The 18,021-nt window shown below is 38.5% G+C and overlaps 1 protein-coding gene across 1 annotated transcript in view; it reads right to left on the bottom strand.

Moving 5' to 3' along the window:
• The window catches only part of CNTNAP2 (contactin associated protein 2), a 1,392,626-nt gene that overhangs the window by 83,921 nt on the left and 1,290,684 nt on the right, over positions 1 to 18,021 (bottom strand). Inside the window, exons 19-20 of the mRNA XM_042806379.1 lie at positions 10,450 to 10,695; positions 8,798 to 8,931 (exon numbers count right to left, since the gene is read on the bottom strand). Coding sequence (XP_042662313.1) covers positions 8,798 to 8,931; positions 10,450 to 10,695 — 380 coding nt within the window. The remainder of the gene's footprint in view (positions 1 to 8,797; positions 8,932 to 10,449; positions 10,696 to 18,021) is intronic.

Here is an 18,021-nt window from a genome sequence, read left to right as displayed (position 1 = left end):
GGACAAGGCAGAGGCAGTAAATGAATAGTGGATCCAGAGAAAACAGGCAGGACCTTAAACCCAGCATTTTTTACTGGCTTAGACTGTCACAGACCTGCAGCCTCACTGCTCATCAGGAACACAGGAGGAGGCACATACCTCACCAGCATGATGTAAGGCAAACTTAAGGTTTGCATTATGCTTGAGATGAAATTCCTACAGAGGTATAGCTAATACTGTTTTACAAAGGACTCCAAATCTTTTTGCCGGTGTAATGCATTGATTTAGCCTTTTGCAGTTTGGTTTCTTTTGTTTTTTAAGTAAATGTCAACTGCTGTCTTTTGTGATAAAGTCTCTTTTTTTTTGCAGGGATTTAAATTAGAAACGTGATCAACATGGGGTGCAGACAAAACAGTTACATTGCATAAAAAATTTTTTAAAAAAAAGAAGGTTTTTTTTTTCTGTTTAAAAACTGGAAACCTTTATGTGCAATAAGCTTGTATATACTCCTGAAACTGCTGCTGCTCCGATAAATTATGTCAGGGATAATTTACCTCACTGTAAAAAAAATATGAAAATTGGAATAAAATTTAAATGGAAATGTAGATACATAAGTCAAAATAAGGAAAAGGACACTCTTTAGTCTATCTTCCTTCAATTGAAACAATTCTCTGAACCTTCTTTCACATACCTATTGGCTTCCTATTTCTCTCTTTAATAGATGAATTAAGAAGCAATAGCAGGTCATATAATGCCAAACTATTAAAATTAAAAACATCTACCTCAGGTGCCTAAAGATGACTTTCAGAGGATATTAATTTGTCTAATGTGTGCTGCCATGCAATGGAAAGCACCTATTTCATGTTAAGTTTTGACTTTTTTAGGTTTAATCTTAGACTTCAAAGATACTTAATGATTCTTCTGTTTTTTCTTTAATTCCAATAAAACTCATGCCAAACCAGCAATCGTACAGGCCAAGGAAAGCACATGCAGTCATCACTGGAAATACATTACAGAAGAAGGAAATAGTCTCAGCGTAAGCCAAAATAAGTAACCCATGCTGTGAGGTGGATGTGCCCACTGACACGCTCTACAGACCTTTGCTCTGGTATGCAGGCTGGGGAGCTAGCAAACAGCTCTGTTCTCCCACATGCCCTGAGTCCCTGTCGTAGTTTTAGCTCAGAGGGCAACTGAGTACCACACAGCTGCTTACTCATCCCTTCCCTCCAGCAGTGAGAAGGGACAAATGACCCAGGCTTGGTGTTCGAGATAGGACCGGGAGGGGAAAATCACCCATTATGGTCATGGGCAAAAGGCAGATTCATTAGGGGAAGAAAAGAAAAGAACATAAATCTATTACAGGCACTAACAACAACTTAACAGACAGAGTAGGACAGTGAGAAGCATTACCACATCTTGAGAACACCTTCCCCCCACCCCTCCCTTCTTCCCGGGCTCAGCTCTGCTCCCGATATCTCTGCCTCCTCCCCCAGTGGCGCAGGGGCAGGGAATGGGGGGGGGTGCAGTCAGTGCTGCTGCTTCTGCCATCTTCGGTGGGGGGAGCTTCTGGAAATTCTCCCCCTGATCCATCGTGGTCCCCTTCTCACAGCAGACAGTACTCCACAAACTTTCTCTGATGTGAGTCCCTCCCACAGGCCGCAGTGTTCCCCACACTGCTCCGGTGTGGGACACCAATTTTCTCCGATTGGATTCCCTCCCACGGCTGCAGCCCTTCCTGAGCTGCTCCAGCGTGGGACACCCCCGCATGCTGCAATCCTCCCAGCTCTGAACTACAACAGCAGGGGCTACCTTTTCCCACAAAACCCCAGCCTTCTTTGGGCACAGCACCTGGATCGTCCATGCAAAGCACTTTGCAGGGCATAAATCAGTGTCTGCTCCACCATAGACCTCCATGGGTGGCGGGGGGGCTGCCCTGCCGTCTCCCCACAGGATACAGGGGGGTCTCTGCTCCGGCACACCTCCCCCCTCCTTTCTTCCTCCATTCCTCCACTGACCTTGGTGTTCACGCAGCTGCCCCAACTCCTCCTCACCAGTCCCCCTGCTCATCACCACATCCCTTCTTAAATACGTTATCGCAGAGGCGCAGCTGATGGGCTCAGTTTTGGTGCAGAGGTGGAGCTGACTTGGAGCTGGGGGAGCTTCAAGAAACTTCTCACAGGGGCCACCCCTACAGCCCCCTCCCCTGCCACCAAAGAACCCCACCACTCACTCAAACCCAGGACAGTTCCCTGGCTTCATTTCCAAGGGTAATGCGGCTGCAGGGTGAGGAAGACATTTCACTTCTGGGTCTTGTCATGATATATGGCTTAGACACGGCCAAAGTTTGGGACAAAACAAATTAAAAATTCCTCTGAATCCAGCAATATAGGCTCTGCTGAAAACATGTGAGAAGGATGGATATGTAAAAAAGTTCTTCTCCTATGGAATGGTTTTACAGAGCAGAGAGTAAAGGATAATATTCTTCCAAAAGGTCTCAAGGTTTGAAAGTATCTCTGCAGTTGCTGCCAGGCCTCTCTGCAGTGGCTGCCCGAGCTGAAAGGATTTCTTGCTTATGAAAACATCTTGCCTGACTTTCAGATAGCTGGGATTCAATGGGGATGTGCTGGCTTATCTTGGCAGATGCCACTGGCCAACTCCATCATGCATAGAAGGGAAGTAGAAATAGTTCACTTATGAGCTTCCTGCCTACCCATAACTGCTGTCTTTACCTGCAAGATTGTAAGTCACTCTGTAAACTAAAGAAGTTGAGTAAATTTAGTGAAGCATAAAAACAGCAAAACTTTTAGGAGCTCATGGACATCCCGTGAGCACAAAAGAACAGGTAAGAAAATTATTAATCGGTGAATTATTAGTTTCTGATTCTGATGCATATGATTTAAATTCTATTCTGCTCTTTCTTGCTGTTGTTTACAGACTCTGTTGAGAATTAAATGCCTAGTCTTCTGCAACATCCATAACATCGTTACAATTGGAGGGAATTTGAAGTATGTAAAAGTCAGGGTCTGTATTTCTTTATATTTTGGAAAACAGATGGATTTTAGGGTTATAGGAATGAGATACTATATCAATATAAGCTTTTTTTTTATTTTCAGAATTTCTCACATTGATAGCTTTTTTATGCTGCTTTGTCACTTATTTGTAAAAATCCTGTATTTTCAAATCTGAGCAAAACCCATTTTCTTGTGACTTCTGATTGAGAAAACAGTTTAGCAGCTATGGTGAACTGAGTGCTAATGCATTAAACATGCAGATGTAATGTATGGTACTGCTCTAGAAAATGGTCTGAGTTTGCCTTTCTGTTGCACTAGCATTTTGAGTAATACATTTCCATTGCAGAATGGCAATGCATAGTGGAAATGATGTATCTCCAAGGATTTAAAATAATTCACTACAGCAGGAAGGCCTTTATTATTAATAGAAAAAAATATTTTTTTTCTTTAAAGCAAAATCTGTTTGAAAATTCATTAAATATGCCTTTAATATAATAGAACTAGCTGTTTATTAGAAAACAAGCAGAGTGTTATAGTTGCATTGTCATTAACTATGGTTTACATGTTTACCTGTGGTTAAAGTCCTGGATATTTAAAACATGTTTTATTCATGCCAGCTGCTATGGAATTTCTAAATACGGTCTGGCTGTTTTTCTTTCAACTCATGAAAAGTACTTCCCCATTCCCTATTAGTCAGTGAAATGCTAGTTAAATCAGTCTTCACATTAATCAGGACTCTAGACAATTTACAGCACTGTCCAAAGGATGCTGTGGCAGCATGTTTGCCCAGAAAATGAAGTAAATTATTTGTTTATATTTATTTATATTTAAAGATGGCATTTCTACATAGTTTTGATGCCATAGCTACCATTACCATGTCTAATGCTAGGGCAAAGATTTTAAAAATGTGACTCAACAGGAGAGTGTGCAGACAATAGTTATAAAATTATTTAATGGCTAAAAAATTATAGACTTCTGATGGTAAACTAAAATAGTTCCATTTCGCTTCTTACAGACAAGATTAAAAAATGTTTTAATCAGCATCTCTAAGAAAGTATGAAGGGGATGACACCTGAAACCTCACAGTTCTTTCATCTATCAGGCATAGACACAAAGATCCTGAAGTTGAATGCTGAATTCTGCAGAATTCAAACTGTAAATAAGGTGCAAATTCTTTACAAGAATGTCACTTAACCATTGGAAAACATGGCCAAAGGATATGGTAAATTTTCTACCATTTGAAGTCTTTAAACCTAGATGAAATGACTTTCTATAAAATGTGTTATACTGCTATCATTGCTTTTAGGTTAGCTGCAGAAAATAATTTGGTGAAATTTTATGGCATCTGCTAAGCAAGAGTTCAGATAGAGTGATTGTTCTGTTGAGGATTCAAAATATATGAAACTTGATAAGTATGATTCTGTAGAAATAATAATGATAGGAAGTGAAATTCACTTCCTCACTGAAGTTCCTACTCCCTTTAATGAGATCAAAATTTTATCTATAATTATAAAAATCTTTGATACATTCATTGCATTTAAGCTTGGGATTATATGCAGACTGTTTTGCTCTACTTCACCCATTTTATTTTATTGCTATTATGTTTACCATTTCATTTTGTACTTCAGATTGGTTTTGAATTAACTTTGCATAATTTACATTTTTTAAGCATTTAGGAGTTTCCAAATCTTATCTCTTTTCAAGTAGTGCAGAGTTCAAAATGGAAATAAGTGAATGGACTTGAAAAAATTCTGTTTCTTCTTGGTTTCATTTGGGTAAAGTTCAAATATTTAATTGATTATTTTTCAAGGAAGATGGGTATTTCTTTCTACTGCTTGCTTCAGGTGAAGTTGGAAAATAGGATATGTACAAATAAATTTCCTGGATTATTGTCAATCTTAGGAACAGCTGAATTCAGGTCAAAATTTCCATGAAGCCTCATAATTAAGCTCACTTAGAATGGATTCAGCAATTAACATTGTGAATATATGCTATTGTTGTGTACAGTCTCTCTACCACCATCCTCCATGCTGTTCAAGCCTGAAAGAGAGATTTGTCAACCATCCTTCAATAAGAGCTTCTGTGCAGATGTGCACCAGCTGCTGACAGCTGTCCTGATAGTACATGCATGGGTTTGGGACACGAGTCCTGAAGAAGTTGCTCATTTCTAATGCTTTTCAGGAACAAATAAGGCATTAGAAGGTGTGATTCATAACCCATTCCAAGAAATGGTTTTAAAGCAGGAAATCTGCTGAGAATGTACAATAATACCTTAGTACAAAAGCTGAGAGGCTCAGTCCAAGCCTGTTGACTATCAGCTTTATTCCACTGAAAATTAAAGCACATCATACCATTTATCTTTTTTCTTTTTTTTCTTTGTAACATGCTGATATAGCTTTGTGCAACAGGACAGAAACATCTCTGATCCAGATGCCACTCTTATTTTACTGTGGGGATGGGCACAGAAGCAGGTGGTGTGAGTCTTAAGTCACAGCTGCATTAAGGATGCAACTGTGGCAGTTCTTTAAGGTACCACTGAAAGCCTGCTGCAGTCACCAGAGGGACTTTCACTGACTTCAATGGGCTGTGGATCAGAACCTCTGCTAGGGAGCTTTTGTCCTTGGCTTTCTTAAAAGAAGATTTTACTGATGTGTGAGTAGCATTAGTCACCCATGAACACTTGGTAAAGAGTGATCTGGTTTTTATGATACGGAAAATACCCTGCTGAAGCATGAAACCTTTTAATGAAGTCAAACAAAGTAAAACTTGCCCTCCATGGCCTGAAGCTCAGCTCTTGAAATGTCATTTACTGGGATAATGCATTCCCCATCTGTCAGTCTGGTCTTTTTCTTGCCACAGGTGAACTAATGCAGCCTTGTAAGTGTGCCATGGTTACTAGTATCTGGTATTTTACTAGAGGCAAGAGATAGGAATTATTATTATTTGCCCACCTCATGGAAACAACAGAAGATAAGCAGATCTTTGTTCCTGAATTTATGTAATTTGTTTTTCCTGACACCTAAATCAACTGTATGTCCTCAATCTTATCCCTGAGAAACCACTGGCATCATAAATGGGAGCTTGTTACTTAATGTAGAACTAATTATTGATCTGTCTGCAGTGAGCGAATTTAGAAAACTGAAATATAAATACCTTTTGACAGAGTCTCTGCTACTACTTTTAGTTTTCACTGTCTCGCTGGGTTACAAGTAGGGATGTAATTCTAATGGAAATGATTCACACTAAATATTTGCTCTTCTTGTTTGTTACCTTATGGATATACAATATTGTGGATATATTTGTTTCAAAGCTCACCTCAAATTCTGATTGATCAGAAAGTTACTCTGATTTTATGTAAGTAATCAGTGGTCTTCTGTCTGTCAGTGTCAGGTGAGGTGTCTCTGTGTTCAATAATGAGTCTTTTACTGTATTTATATATATGTGTGAAACTCCTGAGGATCATGATAAAACTCCAGTTCACATAGTTCATATGGTAACAATTTATTGCCTGGCTGCAGATTTTTTAAATCTCTTTGGCACTACAGGGTTATTACAGTAAGTTAGAAAGACAGGTATTCTAAGTATGAACTTGCTGTTAAGATCTCAAAAATACTAACTGAGTGCTCTTGAATTGAAGCTTTGATGAGAAATAAATCCTTCTTGTGACACTTTTATGCCATATAGAGATATGGAAGTGTGAGCAACAGCACCCAGCAAGCAAGCTGTCTTCTGTAAAAGCAAGCAAACGAGCTGTTCAACAAGTTGGAAAGGATTTAGTAGGAAATAAAAGTCTACTCAAATGTTCATTGCTCAGATCTGTAAGAGAAAACTCATACTTTATGATTTGTCCTCTAGATATGAGAAAAATTGTATTTATATCTTCTGCATTTTCAGACCATGTAGAGTTTATATTTGAAAACAGGACTCATTTTCAAGTGAACAATTTACTTAACAGATCCATTTCTGTTCATATCAATTCTCTCATTTACAGAACGTAACCTGATAAGTAATAAAATCAACTTCCTTATGCAGAATAAACAAAATTTGATAGAAATCTTCTTTTTCAGGATAAAGTAAAGTTAGGATTTCTGGATTTGCTTTGTATGGGTCCCTCCTTTCCCTATTCCTGTATGTACATCAGACAGATCATCTCATTTAATAAGCCTCAAATGTATCTGTTTTCTGGTTACATAAACCAGCTGTGTTTTAAACACACTGACTAGATTAAGAAATTTCTACCCCAACAGAACAATGCTAACCAAAATGTTTCTGGATCTTTGAAGCCCTAGATAAGTAGTGGTCTCACAAAACACTAGGAAAAAAAATTGTTGGGCCCCAAATGTATGTGAGTTGTTGCAGGGCTGGAATACTTAACTGTGTACATATTTCTCAACTAGGCAAGGTATCTCATCTGATCCATTCAGAAAATAATTTATTTAGTTCTACAGCTGCCTAAATAAGCCAGCTATTATCCCATAGGAAACATGTCATACCCCCCACAAAAATAGAATCATTTAACAGCAGAAGGGAACCTAACTGTAGGTCTTCTTTAGCTTCCATTTAGCAGTAAGAGAAATAAATCCAAATGCAACAGCACACAAAAAAGATGCATATATCAACATATACACCTCCCAACTTCCAATAACTTGTATTGTGCTTGGATGTATCACCTATATATATCTTAGATTATCCGTCATTCTGAAAGTAATTTTCTGACAATTCTACTTCAGTGCACCCTGTGTTACTCTGAGTACCAAGAGCCTCAGTCAAATGACATTGTGATGCACTGAAAAGGTTCCTTTTTGATTTTTTGATGCATTGAAACAATAGCTGTCAGGGATCTATTTTAATCTTTAGGTAGATAATACTGTGACAGCAATTATCCTTCACCTTTTGGCTTGGTTCTCAAGGAGACTTCTCCTTCTTATATTTCATTTGTTACTGGTTTTGGTTTGCTTCTTATGAACTAACAAATCCAGATTAATGTATCCCAACCACCTGACTTTCCTTCCCACAAAGCTGTTCCCATACCCTGCTGCAATCTCCATGTTTGCAGATGTGACAACCAGGGAATGAAAACGGAGTGCTGTAATGACTACAGAGAGAAAGCTGCCCAGAAACATTGATTGCTTCTTTCAGTTTTCCCCTCAGTTATTTAAATAGTATTATACTATCTCAAAGGTTTGTAAACTGAGATATGGAGAGATGAAGTTCCTGCCTGCGCTGTACCAAAAACTAAATAAGCCAGAGCTATATGCCTTTAATAATACTCTCTGTCTCAGGCTCTGTCACACAAACAGTTAAGCATCAGCTCATCTTTACAGAACAGCTCTTCTGATTTCACTGAACTGCAGGGTAAGTTTAAACTTAAAGACATTCTCATTTGCAGAGCCTGGACTTACAGCATGATATTCAGCTGTCTGTGCATCAGGTTCTACTGCCATTTAAGATGCTGTAGGGTATCCCTCCTGTCTTCCAGCTGCTGCTGCAGAATGGTGCAGGTTTATCCTAAGTCCCATGTTATCTATCAGCCCAGATGTCTCTGATGCTCCCAAGCATCTACAGTGACACCTGTATTAGTCTAGCTGTCATCAAACTAGGAAGAGGATTTCAGAACAGTATGACTTGATGCAACAACAGGAGAGTATAGCTTTTGTTAACTCCTAGGAGTGCGATCTGAAAGCAGAACTCCAACTACTGTACTTTTTATTTCCTAAATTTCACTGATGTCTTCAGAGGGATGGAGACCATCAAGATACAAAATGTTACAGGCTATGAGTAATGGAACCAAACAACCTACAACTTACCTGCAGCACTATGTCCTGTCTGTTCCGTGTGATGTTAACAGTATGGGGCTGTCCATTAGCCATGTTTCTGTGGTCAACGTCAATGTTATATGGCTCTTTGGTGCCTCCTAGGCTGTACCGAATTTGCAGATTCCCTAATGAAAGAAATGTGAAAAGGACCCTCAGGTATTCTGATCTTTATTCACCACCTATTTCCCCCTCTTTATTTTCACATACAACCGTTATCTTTCTACACTTAAACTGCACTCAGAGCTGGTCTCTGCAGTAGGAGAAAAGCTAGTGTTTGAGATTATAAAACTACTGGGCTGAAAACTGCTTCTAGTTTATAAACCAGAAGTGTGGTGATGACCAGCATCTCAAAACTAAAGTGTTTGCAAACACTCTGGATTGCAAACCAAACAAATCGAGCCTTGAACAATGTGGACAACGGGTACAAATTTAAGCACATCAAGTAGCACTTTATCATTGAGATTATTATCCTTGCTGCAGTAAGATTCTTTTAAGGTATACAGATCATGACATTTTCTAAAGAGTAAACCATTGATATGCATTGAATAAGGGCAAAATTACAACAAATTAACACTGACACATAATTTACACAAGGGACTTCCTTGCTCTCACATTTAATTGTTGTTGACGGGTGACCGTCTGGACTTTTATGAAAATTTAATAATACATAGTGAAGTGAAAACCTTGGGTTATATTGTTAGAAAAGTATAGTTAAAAGTGGTTATTTGATATTCATGACATACTGCCAGACAGATTTTTCTTTTCTAAACAAAAGTGTCTGCTCTTCATAACAAATTTTAATATTTGATTAAAAGGAAGATGTCTGAAAAGGGAAATGCAGACCCCATTATTGATCAAAACCAGAAATATTCTGGCCCAAAAGAGCACACCTAGACCTTTATAACTGTAGTTTAGATGTCTGACGTGGGATTTCTCTTGTGTACCTTTTTTTTTTTCCCAATGAAGGGAAAAAAAAGAGTGGCATGTGGGATACTCACATTAACTTATCTTGTAAAAGGGAATGATAGTAAAATCATCCTAATTATGATTTTCATGGGGTACTAAGGCACTATTTGGAATTAATGTGTATTCATTTTATATAGTTTTAATAGTGGAACAGCATATGGTCCATATCCAACCTTCAACCATCACCAAAATGTTTAGGACTTTATACACTATGTTACATCCATATTTTAGCCACCTCAGTGAGCACCCAGATTTTCAGAATAATAGTACATTACACTTTCCACTGATTACTGGTGATATTGCCATGAGTCTAGTGATTGAGATGCCTACATGCCTACATGCTACTTCATGGCTTGGATCTGACTGTTATAGCAGGGGTTTTGTGTTTTTTGTTTGTTTGTTTGTTTTTTGCTTTCTTGTTTTGGTGTTCTTTTTTGTGTTTTTTTTTTTTTTTTTCTGTTTTGTTTTGAGATGGAGGGTTGCCTTATGAAACCCCACCAGATAGAACAGTTACATCAGTACAAAATCTAGTACAGCGTAATACAGGTTCAGGTCCCACGTACTTATTTTTATATGAAAAGGGTGAAGAGACTTTCTTATTACTTCAGAGCTTCAGTTGAATGTCATTCTGGTGATATTATCAATGGTGCCTTTGATGGAGAGAGACCAAAGCTTACCAGATGGCTTAACAAGCACAGCCATGAAGTCCTGGGTATAGGAGCTGATGTACAGTAAGACACAAGGGGACTTCGTGGTACTGAAGCTGAAGCTGAGCTCTTCTTTGTTCAAGTTGAGGTCAGGTGTTGTGGTCTCAGGATCTGTAGAACTCAAAAGTGTTCGGCTAACTAAATCCTTCATGCTAGTCCCTGGGGAGTGGAAGTTGTAACGAAGCCACATTCCCTCTTCAAAAAATGCTCCTACATCTTGAACAGGAGAAAAAAAAAAAAAAATTAAATGTGTGGACACATTTGGGTGAAACATATTACTACTGACTTGATCAGTACTAATCTGTGAATGTTTCTACTGCTGCATTATTTAGGCACTTTGCCAATATTTAGGTCAAGAGCCTCACAGTTTTCCAGTGAAAATTAAAAAAACATTCTCCATTTTATTGGTAGGTACCTTGATTCACAGAGCGAAGGAAAGATTTCCTTTGACATAGACACAGAATGTCCATGTCTATATCTGATATCAATACTACTGATCAGAATAACCATGCTTTAGATTTATTCTCATTGAAGTCTTGCAATAGATAATGCTTCAAAGAAGGAGACACAAGGAAGAGAGTTTTAAGGGACACAGTAAGAAAACACTGTCAAGGAAAAGGAAGACAAGCAATTCTGACCAGCGAATTTGAGTGCATTTGGAAGGACCTCACAAAGGAATGATGGCAATTCCATCACCTGAAAGATTTGAAATAGGATTGGACACAATGCTAGAAAGCTATCCACTGCTAGTATAGCCCTTCTTAAGAACTGCATAACCAGGATGCACTTCTGGGAGATAAAACTAATTAGGGACCTTGACTCAGTGGGGAACAAAGCAAGAGACATCTGAACTCTAGCTCCCAGAAGACGCTACCCAGACAAAGTTTTCAAACCAGTCTGAGACAAAATTTCATGTTTCAACACTCCTGAGAGAAAATAAAACTACTTTTGGCAGAATTAATACTTTCAGCTGAAAAAGCATTGTTATTACGTCTCATAATAATGGAGTCCTGCCTATTTCTTAACATTGAAAACATAATTTAAGATTGACATTCTTACAGCCTCCTATAGGAATCACAGCACAATTGCCTACCCTTTTTAGTGTACAACCTGCTAAGTCTCACTGGACTGAGCTCCTATGGCAGTCATTCATCTAGTGACATTGTGGTCCTGGAGAGGCTTTGCTGTCTGGGACAACATCATTAACAGAAATTTTTAAACTACTTATGAACTTAAGAAGACATATTTATGACATTTTCATAAGGGATTAAAGAATGATGAATAAAGATTATGAGCATAACATGTGAGTATTGTATTTAAAGAACAGTTATAAGCAATGATTAAAGAGGTGGTCAGTCTTTAAAAAAAGTATTTCATCATTTACTAACTTCCCTCATGATGCAAAGTTGCCACAGATTGGTACAAAATTGTCCATCTAAACTTCTGAAAAATCAGCACACTGTCCTTATTTTAAAAGAAATTTAATTTTTTTCCTTTTTGGCATTTGGAATCTTCACACAATTCTATGCAGAGGCTTTATCTCAAAATATATGAATCAAGACGTCCATTTTACAAGCTGTGCAGTGACACAGAGCAGGTCAAGAAAGAGTCTGCAGACTTTATTCAGAGTAGCTGATCAAAGACAAGAAGACAGGTAAAATTATAATAGACTTCATTGATTCTTCTTTCCAGAATTTTGCTAAATCTAGTTCTGGAAAAGCTTTATGCTTTCCTGTTACTGTATAAAAATTCTCCAAAACTCAAAATATCATAGTCACTGTCACGGTGTGGCCATATAAAACATGGAGTCAAATTGTGGTCCTAAGGTGCTATAAATAACTTGATCATTCTGATAGGTTTATAGCTGTCATTTTATAGGAGAAACCTTAAATTACCCTGGAACAGTTATGGGAGAGGCAATTCAGTTTAACAACTATATTTTGCAGTAGACTCAACTGAAGTACTCCTGGATTAAAAGTGAAGGGCCCTATCCTGAAAATTCTTCCACAAGTTTTGATGCCTTCTGCTGTTAAGAGCGGTGTTGAAAATAAGTGTTAGCACTTACAAACCTAAACCAGTATCCAATGTAGCCCTAAATATTTGCAAGACCGGCTTCAAAACACCCCTATGACTGCCATTTTATTCTTCTCCACCCTCTCCTTCCAGCTCAGGCGAGCTGCTCCTCAGGCAGCCGCCGCCTCGATCATGCTGCGGTGGCACTGGCTGCAGCACTGGGCAGCCCTGCCACACTGGGACTGCAGCCCCCGCGGAGGCTCCATGTGTGCTCACAACATATCAACGCAAAACTCCGTTTGCCTCCAGTCTGTTTACTGCTTGTCATGCCTTTGCTTTTAGAAGTGATCTCTGGGATTGCCCAGTACTCTGTTTGCCCAGGGCCTCATGCACTGGGCATACTGGGTCCTTCAGTCTTGACCTCAGCACTGCTCCGGAGCTGAAATGGAAAGCATGCAGTGCATTTTTCCAGAGCTGTAGATATTATGAATTGATACTTTAAATGTTCATTACTACAAAGAAAGTTTTAAGTTAATGGTACTCTCTGAAATAGCAAGACATTTTTTTCAAAAGGGTTTTACAACAGAGCAGAGAACGTTCTGTATGTTTAACTGGATTTGCGCTGAGAGAATAATTTTCAGTATAGCTGTATTATTACAGGTGTACAAGCTATTGAAATAAGCCTTGGAATTCTCCACACATGCACACCACCTCTTTTAAGAAGTAGGAAAAGAGGAAGGTTCACTTTGGCTGTGTGAGTGTATTAGATCCTCACCAGGAAGACATTGAATCCCCTCAAGTTCCAGCGCAGCAAAAAGATTGATACACATGATTACTTTCTTTCCTGAATGAAGCTGAAGTCCTTGCAGCAGGGCTGCATAGTGCTCAGCAGCTCACAGGAACATGGTTTAAACTATTAAGAAATATTAGAAAAAACCTAAAAGATAATTTTCTCTATATTGAACATAGCTATAAGATGACTTAGAAATCCGGAGGGTTGATCAATGAAAAAAAATACCTACTTGGAGGTCACAAGTGTATCATCTTTCTGAAGCTCTGACAGAAGGAATATCAAAGTCCTTCATTTAGAAAACCATTCAAGCTGCCTGAATAAAACGGATAAAATGCAGCATAAACCCTACTGCTGAAATGTGGGGGAGGTTTCCATGCAAATTCTTCTGCTTTCTTTTGTAATATTTCAAACACTATCCTAAAAGATGACTTTTGGGAGATTGGACATCAGGTGTACTAAAGGGTTCCTCTGCAAACTGCCCCTACGAGGTGAAGCCTTGGGGAAATGAATGTGGTGGAATTAGATCAGTTTTCTTTGGAAAGCAATACCTATTTCTACACTAATATGAAGTGCAGTCATCCTCTGTTGACAGACTTTGCAAATACATAAAGTTTGGGCTTGCTTTGTAGAGGAATGTAGGACAGGAATTGTGGATCATTAGAAATAATTTTATCAAACAAGGTGCATCTACCCAGTGTGAACTGCACATATTTTACAAAGCTGTTTTCAATTTGAAAAGGGATGAAACAAAAGCTGATCCAAAACTTCTACAGAAAATGCACAGGAACCCAGAACTGACAAACTTTTTTTGAAGGCTACAATTCTTTGGCCATCTCCCTAGTCTCCATCTCCCCAGTCAGCTACTTGTATTTTTGTGCACTCATTCTCTCTGGGATCAGAAGTATTGAAAGACTGGGGGGAAAAAGCCAAAGAGCGAGAATAAAAAACATTTCTCTTACAAAAATTCCACAATATCATGACATTTCTGGGCCAGTGGACCTAAGAAAATATAAGTAGTAACATGATTCTTCTTTGCTGCTGGTTTAACATCAGTGAAATGTCAGTGTTGGTTCTTCTCTTCTCAGGTAGTTATAATGATTCTGGTAGCCATGCACTCGGTTACACCCAGAACTTGTCTTCTTATTCCATTACTTTTTCCTCACCTGTGAAATCCATTGCCAGCATGGCACAGGTGTGGCTGAAACACATCTTCAGTAAGATTTTCTATCTGGAGGTGTATATGTAAAAGATAAAGAACTCAGCAGGCTTTAGGGCAATTGAATTGGCTCTGTGCTGACGGGATAAAAAAGTCAATGGGGATTGTCATGAATCAAGTGCAAGATATCGCTCCCATAAGTAAAGAAGCAACAGATCTGTGGAGTTAACAAAAAACCTCCCATGCCACAAAAAAAGCCACAATTTCAGCACAGGAGCTTTTAAATCGTGGCACTGTAAGAATTAAAATCTACCTTCTGCAGTAGGAGAGCTATCACTGTCTCACAATTGTCATCTTACATTTTTCCAAGTAAACTCAGGACCTGGCTTGTGTCACCTTATACCTGGGGACCAAGGAGAAAGTAATGCTGGTTACTTCTCTGGTATTACTGTATTTGGCTTTTTTGAGACTAGGCCTTCAAAGCAATCTTAATAATGGGCAGTAACAGGGTAAAATCCCTGCCTTACAGAAGCTAGAGACAAAATCCTGACAACTATGAATCCTGGCCGGGACTCATGAAAACTGTAACAGAGAAAGATTCTCTCCTCTTTGTTTCACAAAGCTGACTGAAATGCCTTCTTACAGCTGTAAACATGTCCCATTTGGAGGCCCTAAATGCTGCCTTGTCCCTGCTCAAATTTGGTAAATTAAAAACATTACCCTGTGATGCTGCTTGACAGTGCTCAATGTTATGTCTTCCCTGCATGGAGTTCTGGATGTAAAAAGCAGAATTTTCAAAATCCTAAGCAAGGACGGTCACTGGAGGCATTCTAACACTTGCTGCATGTACAAAGGTTGTTAGGGTAATGTAGACAGTTGAACAAAATCTGTTTCCTGATGAATAATTTTATTTCCTTTTTGATTTCTCACATAGTTATGAATATTGAATATAGATTAAGTAGAGCTTGCTTGTCTGGCTTGTGGCTAAAATGTGTTAGAGAGCACCAGGAATTGCTGCTACTTCCAGGCTGTGGTCATAAAGATTAAGACTGTTTGTTGAGATACATCCTGGCCATAGGGCATCAGTAAAGGGTCAGTCTCACAGCTGTTGATCTGGGAGAGAATTTACTTTTAGTACTCTGAAGAGGGTAATGCTTATCATTTATTTGATTAGTTCACTCAATGTTTTATTTACCTTCAGGCTCACAGTATTTAGTTTGTGAAACCAGGAAGTGATGATTTAAAGGTTTTGTCCTACATCCTCATGTCTCATATTCTGGCTGCCATTACTGTAATAATTTGTGATGCGTGTTTAAATTTTCTGCATGTGAAGTAAAATACAAAAATACAGCAATTGCTTGTTAGCATTAATAGAATTCAAACCCACTGAGGGTTTGCTTCTTCTATATGAGTATATCACTGCTCAGTATAAAAAAAACTTTATTGAACAAATGACCTTCAGAATCAGGGGATAAGTAAAATAATGTACACAAGTGAAACTATGGAACCTGGTAATAAATCCATGAAAAGTTCCCTGCTACCTTCAGTAGAACAGGATGAGTGTCACAGAAGATGGGGTTAATCCACTTGATTCATTACACCTTCAAGCCTCCCTAGTCAATGCTGACAGGTAAGATTCTGCCGGGAAGCAGTTTGGCATACCTAAGCAAGGCTGAGCCCTGTAAAACAGGTGCCTTTTATTCTATCTTGCTATAACTTGCCAGAAGTGTGCATGCCAAGGAAAGCCTAAAAAATATCAGGAAAATCACAGGTGCAGTTCTTTCTGCACTGATGTGAAATTACTATAGATCTTTCTGTAGTTATAGCTGTTTGAGCTGATGTCTAGGACAGCAGACACAGAATAAGGGAGTGGCAACCTGCACTGTGTGCTCTCTGCTGAATCTAGATGAAAATCCAGCTCCCTTTCTAATAGAAATATGCATAATGGTTAAAAAAGCCCCCATCAAATAAAACAGGATGGATGAGAAAAAATGTAATGTAGAATGTACACCAGACAAGGTTTCATTATTTCCTGATGGGGAGTCTTTGGAGGCGCTCTTTAGGTAACCTCAGAGAAAAACGTGCAGCCTTGCAAGAACCATTTGAGAAATATTAGAGACTGCCTTTTGATGATTGCACAGTATTCAGTGTGACAACTTTGATAGGTGAGATCTGGCTTCAACTCCTTTCTGTACCACAGGTATCCACTCTAAAAGTGAGCAGTTCCTTGCTTACCTCATTATTTCATTCGCTTTCTGCATTACCATAATATAAACATCTCACATCACAGAGCTATTGTAAGGATAAATACCTTATCAGCTTGTGAGGTGCCAATGCTACTCTACTAACATGCAGGGGTATAAATATTGCACATAGGTGTCTGGTGCAAGAGCCTCAAATCTCTCAGCTGCCTTTGCACAGGCATGCAGCAGCTGGCAGTGTTGCTGAAGCTACTCTGTTCATCTTTCATAAAACATCTGCATTCAGTGATCAATGACACCAGAGCAGGCCTATTATAGTCAGCTGACAAAGAAACTGAAAGTTTATCACAGTTTCTGAGCCATGACTTAATATTTTTATAACTTATTATTCTAATTTATTTGATTTCTGTATACAGAATAAGAAATCCTTGCACTCTGTAAATAGTTTACTACGGATGGTAAGTGGGCTAGCAAGTTCAGTTTATAATCAGGTTGATATATTTTTGAGATATATGTAGTATGGGGAAGTTTTGTTTTACTTTAAAAAGAAAAAAAATGTTTTTTTCCAATAAAAGAGTTCTTGCAACTTAAGTGAAATGCAATTTTTGAAGCACTAGAGCATAATTGTGCATGTTCAATAAGGCAGTATTGACATGACAGCAGAATGGAATAGCTTTACAGAGTATGCATTTTTTGTGAATATATATATTTACTCAATAGAGGCTAAAATCACCCAACTCTTGAAGTTTGATCTACACATAGAAAAACCTGACTGCAGAATTCAGACTTACCAGACTGTAAGCCTAACATTCCCACCCAAAGAAAATTTCTTATGCAACTTTCTGCTACCAGATCATGATCATGTTGTATATAGCAGAATTTTTGGGGGAGTGGGACGGAATTTTGCCTTGATTTTCCAAGTTCAGGGGTTATGAAAACTAAGAAGTTAGCTATCTTAAATCACTTGAACAATCACCTCCCCATTACTTACAGCAAAGCAATGAAATATATTTGCAACCAGAAAAATAAAGATAATTGAATGGATATAAACAGGGCAGAATTTGGAGATGATCAAGTGTCAGTCTTAGAGTCTGTGGAAAGGTGCAGAGCTGCTTCACCCATGCACCATAGCAACAGATCTGGTGTGTCTTTTTTGCATCCACTCAGCCCAGTAGAAATCTGAATTTTCACTTTGAGGCAGAGAATGGAGCAAGGAAGGAAGGAAATCTGACCACAACAATGCTGCTGTAAGGGTTTTCAAGGTTCATGCAAATGTAAAGCAAACATGAAGGAGTTCAGTTTGGGAATCGGCATGAGGATTGCAGTAATTCACACTGTGAATATGAGCTTTACTTGGAAGAAAGAAAAAAGTGTATACA

The sequence above is a fragment of the Tyto alba genome, unplaced genomic scaffold (genome assembly GCF_018691265.1).
Source record: "Tyto alba isolate M040663 unplaced genomic scaffold, T.alba_DEE_v4.0 Super-Scaffold_46, whole genome shotgun sequence".
Classification (NCBI taxonomy): Eukaryota; Metazoa; Chordata; class Aves; order Strigiformes; family Tytonidae; genus Tyto; species Tyto alba.
The sequence above is the reverse complement of the archived record's forward strand: the minus strand, read 5'-3'. Positions and strand labels throughout refer to the sequence as shown.